The sequence below is a fragment of the Lissotriton helveticus genome, chromosome 5_1, assembly GCF_964261635.1.
Source record: "Lissotriton helveticus chromosome 5_1, aLisHel1.1, whole genome shotgun sequence".
In the NCBI taxonomy this organism is placed as follows: domain Eukaryota; kingdom Metazoa; phylum Chordata; class Amphibia; order Caudata; family Salamandridae; genus Lissotriton; species Lissotriton helveticus.
Window position 1 is genome coordinate 2020773399 of NC_136065.1, and position 23517 is coordinate 2020796915.

General features: G+C 49.9%; 1 protein-coding gene across 4 annotated transcripts in view; it reads left to right on the top strand.

Annotated features, from left to right (window-relative positions):
• The window catches only part of LOC144756197 (uncharacterized), a 168318-nt gene extending 150938 nt beyond the window's left edge, over positions 1–17380 (top strand). The window contains exons 1-4 of one of the 4 annotated variants that reach the window (XM_078645803.1): positions 1501–3032; positions 3521–3667; positions 8300–8564; positions 15287–17380. In XM_078645803.1, the coding sequence (XP_078501929.1) occupies positions 3617–3667; positions 8300–8564; positions 15287–15591 (621 nt within the window). In that variant the 5' untranslated portion in view covers positions 1501–3032; positions 3521–3616 and the 3' untranslated portion in view covers positions 15592–17380. Of the gene's footprint in view, positions 1–1500; positions 3668–8299; positions 8565–15286 lie in introns of those variants that run through there. The other 3 variants (XM_078645802.1, XM_078645804.1, XR_013595096.1) reach the window with 3 other exon arrangements.
• Positions 17381–23517: the final 6137 nt, after the last annotated feature.

Consider the following 23517-nt stretch of genomic DNA (forward strand, 5'->3'; position numbering starts at 1 on the left):
AATTTAAAATCAAGGTTAACGTCTCCCTGTTAATATTTGGGAATGACGGTGCACTTGGAAAGAATCTTCAGCAGGAGCATAGAGGCTTGTTGTTATACCTGGTTTTAATAGCCCGAAGAGAAATCTGTATGAAGTGGAAAGAACCGCGGCCCCCAACAAGCTGCGTCTGCCATGGCCCGTTTGGACCAGGGGGGAGATATTGAGAGTGGTGTGACCATCTGGCAGGCCGTAGTGTCCTGGGGTGGGGAGCTGAGTCTGGTATAGTTCCTCTTTGGTTCCTCCTGGTCCTATGATTACACCAAGCTTCCAACAAATGGTCTGGTCTGGTTGGGCCAAAGAGAATGCAGCAGCCGCACCCCCACCCAGAAGCATGTGTCAGCCATTGCATCGTACACCTTCATCTAACAGGTAGGTAGCCATCTTGCTTGGGAGGCCTCTTTTGGGAGGTAGGACTGCACCACTACTCCCACCATGCCCTCTGTCCCACACCTCAGCAGGATGGAGCCCTCCCCCCACCCAGAAGCATGTGTTAGCCATTGCATTGTACACCCTCACCTAACAGGTAGGTAGCCATCTTGCTTGCGAGGCCTGTTTGGGAGAGGGAGGCCTGTACCACAACTCCCATCATGCCCCCTGTCCCACACCCCAGCAGGATGGAGCCCTCCCCCACTCACAAGCATGTGTCAGCCATTGCATTGTACACCCTCACCTAACAGGTAGGTAGCCATCTTGTTTGGGAGGCCTGTTTGGGGGAGGGAGGCCTGTACCACAACTCCCACCATGCCCCCTGTCCCACACCCCAGCAGGATGGAGCCCTCCCCCACCCAGAAGCACTTGGAAGCCATTGCATTATTCACCTTCACTTAACAGGTAGGTAGCCATCTTCACAGGGAGGTCTGTTTGGGGTAAGGGAGGCCTGTACCACTACTCCCACCATGCCCCCTGTCCCACACCCCAGGAGGATGGAGCCCTCCCCCCACCCAGAAACATGTTTCAGCCATTGCATTGTACAACCTCACCTAACAGGTAGGTAGCCATCTTGCCTGGGAGGTCTGTTTGGGGGAGGGAGGCCTGTACCACAACTCCCACCATGCCCCCTGTCCCACACCCCAGCAGGATGGAGCCCTCCCCCCACCCAGAAGCCCTTGGAAGCCATTGCATTGTTCACCTTCACCTAACAGGTAGGTAGCCATCTTCACAGGGATGCCTGTTTGGGGGAGGGAGGCCTGTACTACTCTTCACACCATGCCCCCTATCCCATACCCCAGCAGGATATAGCCCTCCCCCCACCCAATAGCATGTGTTAGCCATTGCATTGTACATCCTCACCTAACAGGTAGGTAGCCATCTTGCTTGGAATGCCTGTTTGGGGAGAGAGGCCAATACCACAACTCCCACCATGCCCCGTGTCCCAAACCCCAGCAGGATGGAGCCTCCCCCCCAGAAGCATATGTCAGCCATTGCATTGTATACCCTCACCTAACAGGTAGGTAGCCATGTTCACAGGGAGGCCTGTTTGGGTGAGGGAGGCCTGTACCACAACTCCCACCATGCCCCCTGTCCCACAGCCTACCAAGATGGAGCCCTCCTCCACCCCACCCAAGAGAACCTGGAAGCCATTGCATTGTTCACCCTCACCTAACAGGTAGGTAGCATGTACGTGCAGCCCCACATCTGTCACCAATGCAATGCTGGCATATGCCAACACCAGCCCTCTCCAGGCACAAATATGCACACCGACCCCGCTGGACACGAACAGTGTGCACACAGGTAAGCAAAGGGAACGGTCACACATAACAAGGACTCGCACAACAATGGACATGCACAAGGAAGACTGTGCACAACCATGCACAACACACACTAACAAGTGCATTGCCATGTGGCCCAATCAGCAAGGAGCATGTAAAATTAGAGAGAGCATGTGTGGGCTCACAAATACAAATATGTACATTACAGGGCAAAGTCATGCAGTACAATACAGTGGCCACTCTATGGCCAGATGGTACCGCAGCCAGGGCATACAAATCAACATTTAGAGAACCATTAAACTGTGCCTCCACCGCCACCACCACCACCAGTGTCACCTGCAACACCCTCCCTGTGCCAGGGAATGACCATCCCACACCAACAACTATGGACGGCAGGGAGAGTGTGCAGGGACCCACAGTGGAGAGGTAACAGGTCTGTGGCAGCAGGGAAGGTGGGAGGACCAGGGTCACCCCCAGACATCAGGAGGTTGGGACCCCATCCCTGGACCACTTCACCAGAGTCATTGGGGCCTCCGAACAGGCCCAAGGACAAAGTGGCCAGTCTGATGAACTATTAAGAGAGCTCATCATGCTGATGAGGTCCATCGACACACGCCTTGGACAAATGGTAGACCTCATGGGCCAGCATGTGGCGTTACTGAGGGAAAGGCCTGCATCTCAAACAACACCTCCACCCCCCTCTGTTGTGCTGCAGGATGACACTGTACCATCCTCCCCTACGGCCACAGAGAGGGGTGAGTCCTCAGATGACGCTGGCCATGCAGCAGGGTCCTCCCCCCAGGCCAAGCGACCAAGAGCCTGGGAGTCTCTGGAGGCAAAGCACCAGACAATCGCCAGTCACGTAGCCAGCCCTGATGGCAACTCGCTTCCCCACTACATTGACTGTTTGAACTGTCCTTCCCCACACTTCCTTGTGAATGGCACATGTCTGTTGGACTGGGTAACCACATTGATGTGGTGTCTGCTGTTTCATCTCATTTACCATGACTTTCAACTGTCAAAGCCCAGCTCACCTGAGTTTATGTTCAGTTCTGATGAAGGTTGAAGACAGTCCGACCCCACCCTGAAACTGCTTGTTCCCGCACACTAGTTTTAGACAGTGCACTAAGAACCAGTAGCTCAAGGGAAGGGGGGAAGTGGATAACATAAAAAAAGAGAGAGAACACCGTTCTTGCATTTCCACTGTTGAAGTGCTGCTAAAATCTGCGGCCCTCTCTGACTTCTGTAGAAACTGGTGCCTAATGAAACATGAACAAAGAACAGGTAAGTGCAACCTATTCCTAAATGTGTTCCTGACTATCCCTTTATCTATTAGAAATTCTCTTCTAAAAGTACCTCTTGGATCCTGGTCTCTAGCTTCCAGGTTTGGAATGTGTTACTGTTCTGGAATGTGCTTTCTATTACTGTAAAGCTTCTATAAAATTAAACGAATACCATTATCAGAATTACCAATATCAAACATTCACCTTAATATAACTAAAGCCTAAATTCTTAATAGCAAACTCACTTTTCACACATTTCCAGAATTTTTATAAAACGAATACTGTACTTTTACATCAAAATACAGCAGGTAATTTGTGCAAGTCCTTGATTTATTGTTTGCCTTGCTGCCAGTGGTTTCCACTGTTCGATTCTTAAAAGTTCCATGTAAAACAATGTTTATTTCACAAAGTTCCACAAAGTATTCTTGTAACAAAGGGTTTGAATCACAATGTTCGTGGGAGGTATCTTGTTCCAAATTGTCTATACAGGAATCCAGAAATCGTATTGGACAGGAGAGGGTCTGAGGCAAGGAGGAGCCGGAAACCGGAAGAAGGAAGAGCCAGCAGCCGCGCCCGTTGAAGCCGATGAAGGTCTGTAGAGAGCAGGAGTGCCAGCGCCGAAGGATCTGTTCTCAGGTAAGCGGGAGGTAGACGAGCACCAGCACTGGGTGAGGCTCGGGGGCTGCCTTTTATAGATAGGGCTGGGTGTGGTTTGAAGAGCTGAGTGTGGTTCGAAGAGCTGGGTGTGGTTCTCACATGCTGCACATGTTCTTGAAAAGTGTGCAGAGCTTCAGTTAATATGCAAATGAGTTGAATCAACACATGGCCTAAGGAGGGGTGCTCTAAAGAAGCCTTGGTAAAAGCAAGGTCCAATGTGTAAACAAGACAGAAATTTCCAAATTTGTGAGTACATTGAGCAACATACACAGAAGCCTAAGGGGGGGCTGAGATAACAAGAAAGGCTTTCAATAGTACGTTTAAAAGAGAGCTATTACAGAGACCACTAGTGCAATGAGAGGGGACATGCTCTTTGCTGTGCACAAACCCTAACATCAACTCACTGCTCCATCACCACCTTCATGTAAATCTGCCTGCACCCCTCACATGTCAACTCTGCAAATAAAATACCTTACACACTTCAATTGTGTCAGCATTGTCTTTAGTGCATCAATTAAAGTATTCCAAATGTTCATAATGTATCCGAAAAGATTTACAGTATGTCGGCATGGATAATTTTGAGGCACCTAGGGAAACACAACAGAACAACATTTACTGGTGGGTGTGGCATCAAAGACCTTACACTACACCAACCTTGCACATAAGCCAACATGGAGACAACAGAATGGGCAACAAGTGCCAACAAACACGTCCCGTATACATTCACAGATGACATGTCACTGTCACATTTCCACACACTGATGACTTGACATCTGGCAGTCTGTACCATTCGCAAATAAACCTTCACGTCAACAGCAATCTCGCCAGGCAATGCACATGTTGTACTTCGTCACCCACCATCAAGTGAAGTAGTGGGTGATTAGCTGTTGATGCATTTCACCACCTTCCTCCTTCCCACTGTCCTCATCATTGGACTCAGGTTCTTGTGCAGGTGGGGGACTTGGGTCCTCATCATCATGCAGGAGCAGGGGAATATCCTTGCGAATGGCCAGGTTATGGAGCATGCAGCATGCCACTACGATCTTACACACCTTCCCAGGCGAGTATGACAGTGCACCTCCGGTTCTGTCAAGGCAACTGAAACGTGACTTGAGCAGACCAAAAGTCCGCTCAACCACACAACATGTCCTGCCATGGTCCTCTTTGTATCGGATTTCCAACGGGGTCCTGGGATTCCGCAGTGGGCTCAGCAGCCATGGACTGCTGGGATATGCAGAGTCACCTAGGAATGACAAACACACATTGCAATGTTGCACAGACAGAGGGCAGCAGGTCAGACACCCAGCACGCCATACGACTAGGCATACTCACCCATAAACCAGGCACACTCGGGAAGCAGATTAGCCATCAGCCTGGGCACAATGCTGTTCCTCAGGATGTAGATGTCATGTGCTGAGCCGGGGAATCTGGCACACACATGCGAGATGGTCATATCAGCCAGGCACACCACCTGCACATTGATCGAGTGATAATGTTTACTATGATGGAAAATGTGCTCACTCGTCTGTGGTGGCACAAGACCGACATGTGTGCAATAAATGGCCCCAACAACATGGGGGATGGGCCCAAGGGGATAGAAGTCTCCCTTCACACCTGCCAATTCTGGTCCCCGGGGGAAATGTATGTATCTGTCCTTGTAAATCATCATGGCTGCAAGAACATCCCACAGCGCCATGCTGAACATGGGTTGAGACATCCCAGCAGCGCTGGCCACTGTCTCCTGGAAGGATCCAGTGTCAAAAAAATGGAGGGCTGCCATCACCTTGTAAGTTGGTGTGAAAGCTGTAGGGTAGTGGCGACGAGGCTGCAGGTGTGGCTCCAACAGATCACAAAGGGTTCTTAGGGTGGCTCTGTCGGGACAGAACTTACGAATGATTGCTATATCCTCCATGTCCTCCAGCAGTGTCAAGTGATGTATCAGATTTGCCCCCCTCCTAGTAGAGATGAAATTGGATACATGTCTATGACATCCATCATGAGATGGCCGCAGCATAACACGGTCAGGACGAAACAGAATTAACAAACTCTGACTTGAGGGATGTGTGACACAACATGTTACATGGGTGCAAGTTTGAGCCACACAGGGGGCACACCTCTCAATTTACAATACACCAGTGTGTAAAACACCACATAGGTCAATGTGAATGCACATATTTTCACGGCCACATTCCACATGTGCACGCCTGGGAGCGTGTCATCCAGCCATTGTGCAACAAATCAACACAACTGTCTCATACTCATCTGCTGTACCTGTCACACCTCAATGCATAATTCAAACTTGGCACACATCCGCAACACAATGATCACAGTTGGCGGTGAATTGACAATTCCGTGTATGAGCACACAGATAAGCACAAGCAAGTAACAACATCATACAGTGAGACAAGCCTTGCAGAGGTCATCACTGCCCCACAGCACATTCATATGTGTACATATTGTAGAGTCCTCTACAACACTGTCCTACCTCACCAACCATCTAATGCATTTGTGACATGTTAGGGACTACAGACCAATGTACGTCACACATACACAACCATGGCCCATGTAGGCACCTGTGGAGTCAATGGAACATTGACATTGTGTGCAAGATGACATGCCCTTCACCATGTGGCCACTGTGCACTGTTCAAGTGTTCCTGATGGACATTGACATTGTATGTTCCACAAATAGCGGTAGCTACCGCCTGTGCCCGGCGGTTTTACCAGCACCACCCCTTACACAAGTTTTGCAGTCATTGGCATGGAGACATGGGAAGAAGGCGGTGGGCATGCTCCACCACCCTACTCGCGGTAGCTACCACCTGGCCCCGGCGGTGTGTGACCAGCACCACCCCTAATACAAGTTCAGTAGTGCTAGGTCTGGAGACATGGGAAGATGGCGGTAGGCATGCTCCGCCACCCTACTCACGGTAGCTAACGCCTGTGCCAGGCAGTGTGTCACTAGCACCCCCCTTTCACAAGTGCAGTAGTCATTGGCATGAAGACATGGGAAGATGGCGGTGGGCATGCTCCACCACCCTACTCGCGCTAGCTACCGCCTGGCCGCGGCGGTGTGACACCGCCATGGGGCATTGCCTACAGCCAATGGGAGCGATGATTGCGGTGGCATGATGCAGTTTGGAAAATTGCGAACGGCTTGCTCTGCCACCGCGGAAGCGGTCATTGGATTCTTTTGAAAGATGCACCATCACGGTAGCGCACCCCGGGCCCGTGCGGTGCATCACCGCCATGGAACATTGCATGCAGCCAATGGGAGTGATGATTGCGGTGGCATGATGCAGTTTTGAAAATCGCGGAAGGCGTGCTCTGCCACCACGGAGGCGGTCATTGAATGCTTTTGAAAGATGCACCATCGCGGTAGCGCACCCCGGGCCCCTGCGGTGCATCACAGCCATGGAGCATTGCCTACAGCCAATGGGAGCGATGATTGCGGTAGCATGATGCAGTTTTGAAAATCATGGAAGGCAGTCATTCGATGCTTTTGAAAGAGGCAGACCTGCACAACCATTTGCTGCAGCTTGGCACCTCAGAAACGACCCCAGGGGGCTTTAAATCTGTGGGAGTGAGCTTCACAATTCCGCTGCTCACAGTGCCTGCTGCCTGGGACCCTCATCTGCTGCTGCTTCCATAGCCTGCTGCCTAGGACCCTCTCCTGCTGCTGCCTCCAGAGCCTGCTGCCTGTGACCCATCACCACCCACTTCCACCACAGGTCTTCCATGTCCGCAGGGATGGCAAGGACAGAGAAGATCCGTGGCAGTCCATTCACAAGCGAGGAGCTGGAGGTCCTGGTGGACGAGGTGCTTGCACAGTACCCAAGGCTGTATGGTGCCCCCACTCGTGAAGGAGTGTGTGTGTCCCAATGTCATGGTTTTACCTGCCTGCAGTTGCATGTCTGAGTGGAGTGTGTTACGTTTTCAGCCATACAGAGCCACATGATGTTGGACATGCAGGTGCCAGGATAGTAATTGCTTGACTGATTGTCTCTGTATGCCCCTGTTGTCCGACTCAGTGTGAACTCAGAGGCTATGCCCAGTGCCCGCCCACCAAGACGAGATCACATCACTGCACTTACTGTGTCCTTACTCATGTTCATTCACACTGAAATAAAAATATGCACCATCTCGGCCCTGTATAATTGCACACGACCACACTTGTGTAGATGGATATTTTGTTGGTGAGTCCAGGTACCCTGATGCCACACACATGACATACAGATATGTTCACAGGACATGCTCAGTGAATGCTGCCCAGTCATGCACACAGTGATTCTACGCACAGACACAGGTCGATATGTGATGTATGTGGTGCCCAGACATGCATAATACTGGAGATGTGTGCAAGCCACAGAGGGGGTTCAGTGCAGTAATCTTGCATGTGTGTGAGATTATCAGGGACCCTGTACACCCTTATAAATGCATGCAATCACATCTGCTTGGCCCATGTAGAGTGCCCTTGTGAGGTGTACCACAGTTTGTGATGGAGAGAGATTACATTTGGTAATTAGTCTGTGTCTTGCTACTGTACTGATAGATGTTGGTACATGACACTGTGGCACAGATCATTTCCCCTTCTATTCTCCCATGCCTGCAGCTCAAGGTACATCAGCGTAAGGCCGTGTGGAGGGCCATTGCAGCAAAGGTGCACGCTCTGTTTAACCGACGATGCACCCACTGCCACAAGAGGTGGGACGACATCAGCCGGCTGGCAAAGAACATGGGAGAGATGACCTTGGGGCTGCTACCATGCACTGGGCATTTGGTACGGCGCAGCATAACACCACTGATGTGCCGCATCTTGGCTGTGACTCATCCTGAGCTGGATGCACGTCTGAAGGAGCATCAGCAGCAAGGCAGGGGTTAGTATTTGGGGAGGCTGACTTTTGCAGGGAGCGGATGCATGTGTACAGGGCCTCTGGGGGCGGTGGCCTATGTGATGTTCGTGGGGTGGTGCTGTGCTGTGTCATGTGCGTGCCTGCTAGGATGGGTGCCAGAGTCATCCATTGGGCCAAACTGGCCTTACAAAGGTGATCCTCCTGGCTGTGCATTACCATAGCCAGATGTGTTAGGATCTACATGGCCATTCAGCATTGGGATAGTGTGGGGAATCCATTAGGGTGTGAACAGCAGTGTCCACTATTTGTGTGACCTCATGTATGTCTACTTTGCATGCACCATGATCGTTGAGGCCCACACATCTGACAACAATGTGCCCCAGAGTACCACATGGTGTTTGGCATGGGCTACTTGCCATTGTGGACTGTCATGTCCTAATAGGTCCTAATAGGTGTGTGTTGTCTCCTCCTGTTCCCTCAAGGTCTGTCAGTGGTAATAAGTGGTGTACCCACATCATGTCTCTAGGTGTGGGCAGAGCAAGTTGTGTGTCTGATACACTTCATCCACGGGCATCGTGCTGTGCTGTGTGGCCTTAACATGGCTCAGTCATGGCAGATATCAGGGTTACAGGCACTGTTGTGGTCTATGCAGTGCTTAATTTGTGCCGGGGCTTTCCGGTGCTCAGCACCGGCACTTATTTCACCGGGCCGGGGCTATAGAATTGCTCTCCTCTGGCAGATCGATGGCCGGGTTATTATTTAAATAAATGCCTTCTTTCTTTTCGTGGTTGCTTCCTGGTGTGTAATCTTAGGAAGTCCACCCTGGCCCAGGCATACTGAAAGAGCGTGGTGTCATCACCTAAGTGATGTCACTGACACTGCAGCAGACCGCACCTGCCTTTCACGGAACATAGTTTCATTTCCGTTGAAGAGGGGTTGAAGACGGGCTTGTGGCTGAGCTGGGGCCCGGCAGTCTGGAAGTGTGCAGGACTGCCAATAAACGTTGTACAATATACAATGTCCAGCAGAAGTGACTATTTAGGAGCGCCAGCAATAAATACAGGTATAATTTTCATACGTTTGATTTATTTACATCATAAAAGCAACAAGAGATGCAAAAGGGCGTTATATGTACACGCTGGCCGGCGGGGAGCACCGCGATGTCATGAAAAGAAAGCACAATTCGAAATAAAGCATCCTTTGTGCTCACGAGAATCACTGCACCCACACTCTCCAGATGCGTTCCTGGAGTAGAGGATGGAAGCGTTCACCTGGAAACGATCTTGGGGAACCCCAGGCATGATTTTGTGATTGAGGAGACGTGGGTGAGCACCTGGGGTGTGGAGTAAAGTTGGTAGGGTTGCCTGGCTCTTTGCAACCCCTCCTTTTGTAATGGTATTTCAAAAGCAGGTAGTTAACCACCCTAAAAAAGTTACCCCTGAAACAGGCCGGATGTGTTGTGTTAATGAGGCCACACAATCTAAAAACTCACAGACTAACATACACAGTGGCAGAGAGCACCAGGCATTCATTGAGGGGCAAGAGGCTAAGAGACACGCACACACATAGCGCAGCAGCTCAGTGAACCAGGAAGCTGTGATATTTCAAGTACTTCGCTGCAAGCGCTATAATAACATAAGGCACATTTTATTATTGACACTCTCCAGATGCGCACTGAGACTGTTGACATTAAACTTACTTAAATTACATAATAAAGCATCCTTTCTGCTCCCGAGAACCACTCTGCACTCTGAGGTCAGGACAAACTCATTCAAATTCAAAGGTGACTTTAGCATATTTATTGCACGCAAAAAGTTCACTTTGACTCATAATCTCTCAAAGTTCCCAATTGGCTAGTTGTGCGTTTAAAGTTCATTTCAGCTATTTAGGCAGTGCATGCCTCATCCCATCATTTGCCCAAAGTTTGCGTCTGCATGCACATCACTTGCTAGGCTCACTTTTTCTCGCTGTTCGGACAAGCTTGGCTTTAGTGCCTTATTGCGCAAAGTTTGGTTTGGGTCATCACTAGCTGTTAATTGGGTGCTTCGCCTACCGCCCTTGCTTGTCCTGCCTTTTCTGCCGCTAAACGGTCGAGATCAGGAGCCTGTTAACTTTACCAGCCCCTGGTTGGCAAAAGGTGATAGTGTTTCGCACACAGGGTTTCGGACCCCCGGATCTGCAACCTTTGTGAGCTTGGCCCCGATGTTGGCTCTCCTAGAGTCATCCGTCTAGGGACTGGGTAGCTCTGGCAAAGGAGCAATGCACATATCATGCCTTAACCACTTGGATGCTAATAACAAGGGTAACTCGTCATGGAGTGCCCATTCATTTCAATGGAAATTTCAGTAAAAATCTGCAGGTGCCTTAGCATCCAAGTGGTCAGTGGCAGAGTCTGCCAGAAGGGGGGAGCACCGTGATCACTCTGAAATAACTAGGCCTTAGAACTAACAATGGCTCGTGCTCTCAAAGTTTATGCGCAAATGGCACGCCCCCAGCTTGCCACTCAGTGATGTGGTGCCCTAAATCGCTATTGTGTGTCTTGGACAGCATAGCTATGCATTCATGAGCCAGGCCAGGAACGATACAGCACTGTCACCTCTCAACTTGACATAATTAATTACTCTATTTTTAATAAAGCAGAGGTGTACTTTTTTCTTGCTGTTCCTCAGTATCTGCTTTTCTTCCTACCCTTCACACCTTACTCCTTCCCTTCTTTCCATTCTCCTTTTACTTTCTGCCATACGTCCACGTTTCCTCTTAAGCACCACCTCCCCTCATTAACTGCTTATCATTTTTCACCTTCTCATATTTCCCTTGCACTCTCTTTTCACGCAGCTCACTTCTGTCCCATAATTCCCATAATGTTCCACCCCAGTCTTCCACTCCCTAGCTCTGCTTTTCTCATGTCTCTTCACATTCTTTGTCTACCGTATCTATCTTTGCCTTCAGACATCTCCTCCTTCCTCACTCTCCCTTTTATGTTTTTCCTTCTTGTGCATTTCTTTATATACACTCCAGGAATCAGTATTTGTTCTCACGGTCATAAATTGTAATCTTGGTATGCAACTCAGTCTTTCATCTTTCTGACATCGATAAAATGTGTGCCTATGAGCTGGATAACAACATTTTAAATTCTGTGTCAAGGCTCCCTTTGGTGAATATGTGCTTTACAAACATACATGGTATGTTAAGCACACAAATGTATTTTAGTCTTTTGTTTTTCAATTTTTTGCAATATTACACTGTCACTCTCTGTCCCTCCTTGACCCAGTACCTTTCATACTTGTATCCATTCCCCTGACCTTTCTTTCCTTTCCTTCGTCCCATCTTTTTCTTTTCCCTTTTTCTCTTCCTCAGCACCTCCAGCCATACCTCCTTTCCCCTCTTGCTTCATTACACCCTCATTCCATTCTTGCTTCCTTCCACCCTCATTCATTCCCCATCCTTTCGCTCTTGGTGCATTTATTCCTCTTCATTCATTCTTTCCTTACTTTCTTTTTTTTCTGATCCTTCCTTCACCTCTTCTTTAATTTCATCCATTCTTATCATCAACCCCTCCTTATGCTTATCTTGCTCCTTTTCTTTCTTCTTTCTATACCACATCATTCACTTCCTTTCACCCTATATTCCTTCATTTCTTCCTGCCTTCTTTTTTTTTTTTTTTTTTGAAAAACCTTTATTGAAAGACAAGTATAAGTACATGCGCTGGCCCACAACCACAGGGGCCGGCCGCAAAGTCAGGAGAGTCGAAAAAATAAAGCAATGTATACGACAGGATAAAAACAGGATGGAAGCAAAAAATCAGGACATCGCCCGCGCCAGGATAAAGAGGTTTCATTTTACAGTTTACATGAATAAAGGAGGCAGCAACCATATCTATCAACGCGTCATGCAACATATACCAAGAAGAAAAATGGGGGGGGGGCGGGAGGGAACAACCCCTCACGCAGGCAGACGACCACAGTAATAAAGTGGACGCCATATGTACAGCCCACCCACCCCGAAAAGGAGAAAAGTGCAGACGCTCACGAGACAAAGGAATAGACACCAAGGGACACAGCCCACCCCCTGAAAAAGGCAAAAAGGGACCATAGAATAAAACAAACTAAAACAACAAACACCCCCCCCACCCTACATCACTGTAATGGCTACGGTCTACCCCAATAAACAGCGTGCCTGTCGCCCAGAGTCACCCGAAATATAGAAAGAATAAAGGGAATAAAAAGGAAAGAGGGCCATAGAGACAAAGAAAAACACGAAACACATCCCATCCCCCCACCCTGCATACCAGCGGAAGGCCACGGCCCACCCCCCCCAATAGGCATGCCTGTCGCCCCAAAAGAACCCCAAGCGGGAAAGAGAGTATAGAGAGTGAGAAGACCATCCCAATCCCCAACTCTCAGAAGAAGTAGGAGGAGGAAATTCAACATACTCCCGGTCACCACCAGCCCCGTAAGCATCCCCAACCTCAAGTATCAACAGCACAACAGAAGTAGCAAACAGGCTGGAGGTGGGGAGAGTCAATTCAAAATGTGCGAATAAATCAGACAATAAGTAGTCCCATCCCAGTCCCCGCCCGGCAGTGCGTACAGCACACTAAAGAGATCTCCCAGCCCTGGCCCGATCTCAGGTGGCCCCCCTCATCCGCCGCCCGTGAGGAGCCACAACCGTCAGAGAAAAGGAAACAGTCCGCCCCAGAGAGAGCAAAGAGGAAAGCAGCGTTAGAGTAAACTGGATGCAGAAAAAACGTCCCAACCCCGGCTCAACCAACAAAGAAGCTGTTAACTAAGATGCAGCCTAGCCCTGGCCCGATCGTGGATACATCCCCAAATACGCTCCCCGGAAAAAACCCGCCCACTGTAAAACAAAGAGACAATATGGCCGCAGAGAGAATGAAAGTGTCGTAGAAACATAAAATGGCAGTCGAAAGTCACCAAAAAATCCACCGACTACAATAGGGGGTTCCTCAGAGACTTGCAGAATGTGTGAGTTCTTCGATAACAAAGTCGGAGGATATAACCCAGGAGCCATCGTTAGAGTCAGCAATGTTGTGGATAGGTTCCAAGGGACTCGCAATGTAAAATCCAACAATGTAGCACTCTCCGGTGAAAGGGGAGACAAAGTATCCCAGACATCGTTGTAAGGCTGACGGTCTCGGGCGTCCATAGAATCGGAGGCGGGCAAATCCGTCCAGCGGGCAGAAGGTAGCACTGTATCCCCATGGGACGCAGGCAGAGACGAATGGAGGGTTTGCAGGGTCAGAGCGATGCACCCCTGCCGCAGCGCCGACGCCATATCGTTCAGCTTCCCTCCAAGTACCTGGTAGCCTTGGTGCAGATCGGCACGGAAGTCGCGCAGGGCATTCAGGATGGTACCGAAAGAAAGTGTGGGCTGAAGCCCATGTCTCTCACTTCCAAAGGAAGGCGCCTGAAAATCGGACCCCATCTCAGGCGGGGCAGCACAGTTCACTGGCAGGGACGGGCGCCCTCCCCCAAAACACGGAGCACCAGACAAAGCCATTATGGCGCAAATCCAGGGTAATCGCCAGGATAAATGTGGCACAGGCAAGCGTCAATGCAGGACTTCAGTAGCACCAAAGACAATGCCAGTGAGCGTCACATCGCGGAGAGGCGTCCCATACCGGAGCAGGGTAGTGAGGCGTGGGGTCAGGCAAGCGTGGGCAAGCAAACATGGCCGAGCGACCCTCACCGCCTACGATCTGTCCCAAACAAAGGATCCGTTTCGGATTAGTGCCGCATTGGAGCAAGCGCTCACTTCTCACCGCATATTTCAAGTCTTCTCAAGCGGCGCCACACGGACAGTGCAACACGAGGTTCCCACCGGCGCTCAGGTCTTCAGCGCCGATAGGGTAGGCTGGCCACCATCAGTCCTCCGGGGCACGGCAAAGAGCGAGTGTGCAGGCGGGGTCCAGGGCTGAAAGCCGTCTCGGAGCTAACTCCGGCCGCCGGGCAGGGAGAGACTCAGGGAAAACACCGCTGGAATCAGCGCCGCGCCGCACGCGATCCGGTATTAAATTTCACCAGGATATAAGCCAGGATGTCGGTGCGGCGGACGAAGGCTGGCGGAGCCGGGAGCCTACAGGTCTGCTCCGGTCGCCATCTTGGCTCCTCCCCCTGCCTTCTTTAATGTATTCCTTCCTTCACCCCTTCCTATCTTCAAAAGAGCACAGTACAAGCACATTCTACTTAGTTTGCAAAGCTGCCTCAAGTCCTCCAATGACCTTTCCTAAAGCTGCATTTTGAGAATTACAAACAGTCTCTAATTTGAGCTCACTTTTAAGTTGTTCTCATAGGCTTCTCATATGTTATATTATGTTATGATATATTGATTTGCTCATCAAACTAATCACCCGAGAGGGTATCCATGCACTTGGGCTTATGTGAAGAGCCGGGTCTTCAGATTCTTACGGAACTCAAGATGTGAGGAGGTGGCTTTGATGTTTTGAGGCTTGTGGATGTGGGTGGAACTAATGAAGGAAGAGGGTGCAGCCTCTGGAAGAAGTGGGCGGAGCCGGTAAAGTGGGTGTGGCCTCCTAACCAAAAATTTGAGCACCTGCACTTAATATTTTACAAATTAAGCACTGGGTCTATGTAGTTAGTTGATGCAATGTAATTGCAGAGTGTGGTGGTCACCAGGTAGATTGGGGCATCTCCTGTACTGCATTGATTGAATTGCTTTGCACTGTTGATGACACTAACCCATCCATGCATCTCTCTCACATGCAGAATCACCTGTGGACATGGGGGAACAAGAGCTGGAAACCAGTGGTGGCGAGATTAGCACTATAGCTGCACAGGAGCCCAGTGACACAGAGGTCACCAGCGCTTCAGAGGGAGCCCGTAGTATGCAGGAGGAATCCCTGCCTGAGACACGACGTACAACATCATCTGATGCCAGCGGTGATGCATCCATGTTGGCAGGCACAGGGACTGGGGACTCTGCATCATCTTCTACCACACAGCGGCCAGTGGCCACCCTCCCACCCACTTCCTCTGGTGCTGCCCGTGTCTGTTCCAGTAAGAGGGGATGAGTTAGATTCACAGCTGGCACTGCTGAGCCTGCACCTGTCCCCCCTGCTGCCCTCAGTGCTGAGTATGTTGAGCTCCTGCGCCAGCTTTGTGTGGGCCAGAAAGCCCTGCTCAATGCCTTCCGTGACCATGACAAAAAATTAGGCCAGGTGGTTGCCTACAGGGAGGGCATACACTATGACGTGGGTGGGCTACACCGTACAGTCCAGGCTTTGTCATCCACAGTGAAGTCTGACCTTCAACAGGCACATACTCCCATTCCTGCGCCAGTGCCTTTGTCCATCCCCCAGTCAGTGGCCACATCAGATGATAGTGACCGTGGTTCCCATGCGTCACAGTCACGATACAGCACAAGAAGCACCCAGCAGAAACAACCCAAGTGGGCCCGCCCGCAGACACCATCCACACCGAAGAGCCAAGCCACCCCAGAATGCAAAGACAAGAGCCCGTCAGGAAAGAGCAAGGCTGAAAAAGCTATGAAGCAGACATCAGGCTCACATGGCTCAGAGGCATCACCAGCCAAGGACTCTCCTGTCCCTAAAAGTTCACACAGAGCTAGGCGTGCATTGTCTATGCCCACTGAGGAGGTGTTGTATGGCAAGGGTATACCTAGGAAGGACTCCGGGCCACATGCACCCACCACATCAACTCCACTTCCAAGCCCAGTGAAGCAGGTGAAGGAGGGCACTGGAGGGGCAACCCCTGGCACACAGGGGAAGGAGGGCACAGTAGGGGGGGACACCTGGCAAACAGGGGAAGGAGGGCACTGTAGGGGGGACACCTGGCAAACAGGGGAAGGAGGGCACTGTAGGGGGTACACCTGGCAAACAGGGGAAGGTGGTCCAGAGGCGTAGCCAGACAAAGCATTCCGCAGGATCCAGCACGTCACCAGAGGGAGTGCCAGTGTCTGCACCTGATGTGGGGTCTGTTGGTGTGTGTGCCTGCTGTGTCATCACCAGTTCCTATTGATCCCAGTACAGGGAAGGCATTTCGAATTTCCAAGAAGTGGAAAGGCACCCCTCAAACCTCTCCCACCCACACTGTGTCACAGGTCTGCATGACACCACCTCCATGTGCCACTACACCACCTGGTCCAAATAGTCCTCCAGCTTGCCAAGCCACTGATAGCCCTACATCACCTGGGCATCTCTCTCCCCAGTCAAGTGATCCTGCTGTCCCCGACACACAGCCAGCTCCAAGTCCGCCTGACAGCCAAGAGTGAGTGGTAGTGCCCCTCATACACCTGTCTCTCATACAGGTGTGTTAATCCTGCCCATTGTTTACCACCTGGGTGTGTTGATGGCCATGGAAGGGTACAATCAAACACACTCATTGTGCAGCTTCTCATGTCTTGCCTCTGCACTTTGCCATGCCCACTGGCCTTTTCATTCACTGCTGTTCTGCTCTTGCCTGTGAGGCCTCTCATGTCATGACTCTGCACTTTGCCATGGACACTGGCCCTGTTGCTCTGCTGTGTTGGCCTATTCCCTGTGCAGCCTCACATGAACTTGCTGTGAACATTCCCATGGACACTGGCCCTGTAGCTCTGCTGTGTTGGTCTGTTCCCTGTGCAGCCTCTCATGTACTTGCAGTGAACATTCCCATGGACACTGGCCCTGTTGCTCTGCTGTGTTGGCCTATTCCCTCCGCAGCCTCTCATGTACTTGCTGTGCACCTCCCTGGAAATGGATTGTTATTTTTGTCATGTTTTAATTTGTGTTTAGCAGTCAATCTTGTTTTCTGCTTCTTTTTACCATATTGTATATAATAAAATTCAAAAAAATTTTTTTTAACCTTTATTCAGTTGGTATAGTTATTACTGTTTCGTTAATATGATGTTTATGTGATTGACCTCATTCAAGGGAACTGTTCTTTTATATTATTTTACCTGTCATGCAGTTCTCTTTTTAGTGGTTTTCTATTGTTGGATACATTGTTCACATGTCAGGTTGGGGGACACTGCCAGCACAGGGTGTGATGCTGTGCACAGTTTTCCATGCAGGCTGGGCAATGTCATCATGTATGTGTGTTATTCCTTTATGTGTGCCCAGCTGTGTATGTGTATGGTCATCTTGTGTTGGCCCTTAGTCCTGGTCCCATGGCCTACATGAGATGTGTGCTCTTGGGTAGTCAAGAGGTGTGCAGTGTGAAGGGTGTGACTTTGTAGGGGGTGTGGATGTGTGTGTGCCCCTGGATTGTGAAAGACACACATGTGTCACCCATGAGTTGTGTGCCTGTTGTTTGGATTGTTCTGCCCTGTGGATATGGTTGTATGCAAATGTGTGAGTTGTCTGTTGTGCACTGTGCAGTGTGTTTGTGTGTCCGTGCTGTTCTGACTGACTCCTACTTGGTGTTTTAGTCACTTATGAGTGTGCAAAGTGTGTGACACATCAGTGTTGTGTTTGTTTGATCATCCATGTGTCCTGAGTGTGTTTGTGTAGACTGTGTAGCCCTGCTGCTCCACACTACCATTGTGGTTGTGTTTCTCATGCATTGCAGGCACATGGTGCCTTTTCTCCTCCTGTAGGGCATGGTATGTGTGGTGTAATGCCATCCCCTATGTATGCCAATTATGCCTACCCATTGTGGGTCTGCACTCCCTCTATTTGTGTATGGTACACCCCTTACATGTCTACTACTCATGTCAGTGTCAGCTGTCCCCTTGGTTTACATGTGTGTGTGCCTCTCCATCACTTCATTTGTGACACTGTGTTTTGTGGTGTAGATCTTGGGCCAAGAGTGATGTTCCACTCTAGACATTGCCCCAATGGTTTATGTGTGATGTTCTTGTGCTATTAATCAGTCAGGATTGCTCATGTGAACTTCAGCTTTGTGTGCTGTCCAGTGCTCTGGTCAAGATGGTTCTGCTCTTGTATCCCAGAGTGGTGCATCTGCTGTTGTTGTGTTGGACGGTACAAAAGGGGGTGGTGATGGACGGAGCATCTGAACCAATCAAACACCCACACCAAGTCAACAGATCTGGGTTTAATCCATCACTGTTCTTTAGCCCACTCTGCCACCCCAGTTCAGACATGGCCATATGCAAATCAGTCTGACCCTGTGCCTCATGAGAACACTCCAGCCCGAATTGCCAAGCCATGCCTTCCCTGGACCGGAAACAAGCTTCCTAGGACCGGTTTCTGGCATTTCAGCCGTCTTCAGCCAGGCTTGCTTGAATCCAGTGGCAAAGTGAGCAAGGGACTCAAGTCTGAGCATACCCTGCCCACTTATGGCTAACAAAATGGTACAAAAGGGGGTGGTGATGGACGGAGCATATGAACCAATCAAACACCCACACCCAGTCAACAGATCTGGGTTTAATCCATCACCGTTATTTAGCCCACTCTGCCACCCCAGTTCAGACATGGCCATATGCAAATCAGTCTGACCCTGTGCCTCATGGGAACAGTCCAGCCCGAACTGCCAAGCCATGCCTTCCCTGGACCGGAAACAAGCTTCCTAGGACCGGTTTCTGGCATTTCAGCCGTCTTCAGCCAGGCTTGTTTGAATCCAGTGGCAAAGTGAGCAAGGGACTCACGTCTGAGCATACCCTGCTAACTTATGGCGAACAAAGCGGTACAAAAGGGGGTGGTGATGGACGGAGCATCTGAACCAATCAAACACCCACACCCAGTCAACAGATCTGGGTTTAATCCATCACCGTTCTTTAGCCCACTCTGCCACCCCAGTTCGGACATGGCCATATGCAAATCAGTCTCACCCTGTGCCTCATGGGAACAGTCCAGCCCGAACTGCCAAGCCATACCTTCCCTGGACCGGAAACAAGCTTGCTAGGACCGTCCATCATCAGCCCCTTTTGTACCGCTTTGTGACTTGTCGGCAGGTGGGTCATGTGTGGGTTCCCTTGTGGATGTGTTGTTGCCCCCAGCTGGGTGTCTGTTGTGGATTTGGACCCTGTGTCAGACCATGTGTTGTGTGTTGTATTTGTGTAATTGTGTACCTGCGTCGTCGTCCGCGGTTGCCCATTAGATGATAGTGCTGTAGCAGGTACAGCACTGGAAACACATGTAGAGCTGGGTCTATAGCGGTCGTGACCGGGTGATGTGGACCGAGTCTCTGCTATCGCGCTCCGCTGTCGAGTTTCTGCCGTCTCAGGTTGGGCGGTGTCTCCACTGTGGTGCGTGTGCTTGTTTGGGCCATCCTAATTTGTGGAGCAGGGCGGACGTCATTCCGCACGGTGGAGAGTCTCCATTGGCTCCCACCACCGCGGTGGCGGGCGCACTTTGATGGCGGTGCGCGTTGCTCCGCGGCGGACGGAAATTGACCTATGTTTTGAAATACTAATATGGCGGACATGTTTCCCGCTGCTTGCGGGCGTAAAAAGGCGTTTCCCCCCCTCCAGCACCGCGGTGGTGCTACCGCCTGACATCCTAATGGACCCTTTAGTGTGCATTATTGTATTATGCTTATTTTGTGCTAACAGTGTATTTTGCTTGTTAAAAACGAATGGTATTGACTTTGGGCTGAACAAAGTTAAAAGACGGTTTGCATCTTCTCTCCTGAAAAAGTACATTAGGCACGCTCTCAGCCGGTATATCTTTAGCATCGGAAACACGTTGACTCCATTGCCATTGAGCCACGTGTCTCATATGTCTGCCGATGCATCTCATGCGGAACCCCACTCACACCCAAAGGTATTTAAACCCGTTTGCCAAAGGAAACACGCTTGCGCTCGTTTTTAGGCAGCTTCACTCACCTGTTTGTTCCAGCGCTTCTGCGGTCCAGCTTACGACTCCTTCAGAGGACGCGCAGAGACTTGGATCCCTCTTCTTCCTTCGTCCAGTTCCGGCTCTGATTCCGGTTGCTACGGCAACGTCCTTACACTCCTCTTCTTCCGGCGATTCCTGTTTCTCCTCACACTTCGCTCCGACCTGCAACAACAAGGAAAGAAAGCTAATTCAAGTAAGACAGAATTAGTTAAAAATAAAAAATAAGGAGGGGAGGAGCCAAGATGGCGATTGGGACGGACGCGTAGGCTCCCGGCTCCGTGACCCTCCGAGCCCCGCACGACTATCCTGTACTTCATCCTGGCATCGCGTTAAACTCTGTGTTGGGGAAGGAGCGCTGAAACTGATGGCGCAGTCCCCAGATCCCTGCCAGCCCCAAAACCGGAGAAATCCGCGACGGTAGTCAGCGGTCCTACAGTCTCTGGAGCCGGGACGTAAGCGGCAGGAAATGGCCGGGTGAAGAGGCAACAACAACGGCCATCTGTACTGAGGCGGAGTCGGTCTACTGGTGCGCAGTGGCTATCGGTCAGATTGTTGCAGCGGACGCCTTAATTGACAAGCAACGAGGCGATGTGGCACCCCCCTGAAACGCTGGCCTGGTGGATATATTTTATGCCTGCGGAGCGCATATTGTAGTTGCTCCGACGCTGTTTAAGATTCGGCCTGATTTTCGCGGGCCACTCCCGAATTTTCGGCTGGCGATAATCGGGGCGAGGACGATCGCTGCGGGAGATCTCTCCTCGGGAGTCTGCCTTTATTGTCTTCACGCATCGAATAGCGGCCACATCAAGCTGATCTGCTTCTGACCGACTACCAGTCCCCGTTTATGATGGAACCGCCGGAGTGTCGCATGGGTGGGATGGAAACTGCCATCCTGGCTACCGGGGTCCAACAAGGGGGGGAGTATGTACAGTCAAGTGGCGCTGTGATATGGGAGAAAAGGACTACGTTGTCCTGCGGCGATATCCTTGCTGCTATTAGTGACTTTCGATCTGTCTGGGAATATAGCTCCCGTGAGCTGGGAAGGAAGCTGGACGGTGTTACGCTCCTGCTGGGACACTCACGATCGGACGGCCCCCTGGTACATAAGGATCTGCCCCAAACTATCTCCGAAGGGGATTCCGTGGCCGCCCCTCTTTCCGGAGGGGTATGTTTGAGATTGGACTGTGAGGTGAATTAAGGCCAGCTATCCGTTGGCCTGGACTATTCTGATGGTCCCCCTTCACAGCAGATGATGGCAGCTTCGTACTCTGCACCGCTACTGATGCCCCATGCTTGGTCACAGCGACGGCTGTCTCCCGTGCCTGCTTCTTCCGTCCTTGTCCTTGCGTTCCCGATGTGGGCTGCGTGTGCCGGGACTGTCTTAGGGAAGATGGCCGTATGTTCTGATGACTTTGTTGGTGGCCAGCGACGTCCATCTTGTATGTTCGTGTTGCTCTTCGGCCTTGCTTGGATACTCTGTTTCTTTCTATTGACTGATATGAGAATCAATGGGCAGATATGCCTCATGGGACTTGCGAGGACTGGCCAAGGGTGAGATGTATCCCTTCAATGTTGACATCTAGGTGGCTGGCGGGGATGGGGGGCGCGCGTTATTTTTGATACGCTTATTTGTACTGTATTTTGATAATTCTCCCCATTACTGACTGACTTGATTGATTGCTGTTGTGTACTATAGGTCTTGGGGAGGAGTGTTTTCTTGTGGGAGGGGCTGGCCGGGAGCCCGTACAGATGGCCCTCCTCCAGTTTTATAAAATATCTTTTCTTTCTCTTTTCTGTGACTAAATTTCCGGTATTCTTTGTGGGCGACAGGCACGCTGCTAGGGGGGGGGGGCAGGCCATAGCCTCTGCAGAGGTGCAGGGTGGGGGTGAGGAGGGGGGGGTTCTTTCGTTTTGTCCTTTTTCAGTTTCTATGGGCCTTTTTGTCTCTTCTCTTTTCCTTTTCTTTGTCTTCTTTATCTTCCTGTCCTTTTTGGGTCAGCATGTCGGTTTATTATTACGATAACTTCATGTTCATGGGGTGGGCGATGGCTGGTGCGAAATGTGATTATGTGTCTCTCATCCTTATCAGTATACTTCAGCACCGATACCTCAATTATTATTATTTGGTCTGTTGATATCCTGTTGTGGGCGTTGCTCACTCCCTGTCCTCGGTTTATTATACTGCACCTGATCCTTTTATTTTCAATTGTAAAATTAACCATATCGAATCCTGTAGCTCAATGGTCACGTTCAACTGGAGTATTGTTTTGGGAATACTGTCGTATTTCGTAATGGGGGGACTGCTGAGTTGTTTTATTGCTGACGGTTGTGCTCATAATTGCTTTCGAGGCCGGCCAGGTGGTTGTAGGCCCGTATATGTGTGCTATTGATACACAATAAAGGTTTTATAAAAAATAAATAAATAAATAAATGAATAAAAAATAAGGAAAGCACATACAAAGGATTTCAGGTATTTAAAAGACAAGTTATTTTAATGAGAAATTACTTATCTTAATTCTCGAATACTGAAAAAGACAAAGGACCTTTATATTCTTATTTCTCTCTGCAAAGACAATGACTTTGGCTACAAATACAAAAAGAGAAAAGAAACTCTTGTACAGAACTGAGCGATTTTAAACTTTAATGTTGGGCATGTACATATATTTCATGGCTACGATTATAGGAGGCATACTTGCAAGTTTACAGTAAGTGTGTATTAGGTGTCATATACCAGAGTTTTTGAAGTAATCTCACAACATACTAATTAATGCTCTTATTTTGTAGAAGAGTGTAAATTTAGGCATCAATCTCCTGCTAAAGAGAAAGGTAAAATTAGGAACAAAAGGCCTAGTAAAAGGTACTAAATTGAGTTTTTTTTAACATTACAGTGAAGAAACAAATTAAGAAAGTTAATCTGGTTTAAGTATACTAATGTTATTCTTTTTTATGTATGTATACCGATGCCTCTCATTGAAGAATCGCTCCCTACAGTGTTATATGAAACCTTCAAATAGAAGAACGCAGCCAGTGGAGTGTTTTGTTTGTCTTTTATTATTTTGTCCCATTTTCCCCCTTCCCCCGGAGATCTATTCATGCCAAACTGTGATTCATGTACAGTTTAGGCTGTTATAGATTTTTAGGGGCATAGAGAACATTCATCCTACCTCAAGCTGAACTGCCTGGAATTCAGGTGAGTGA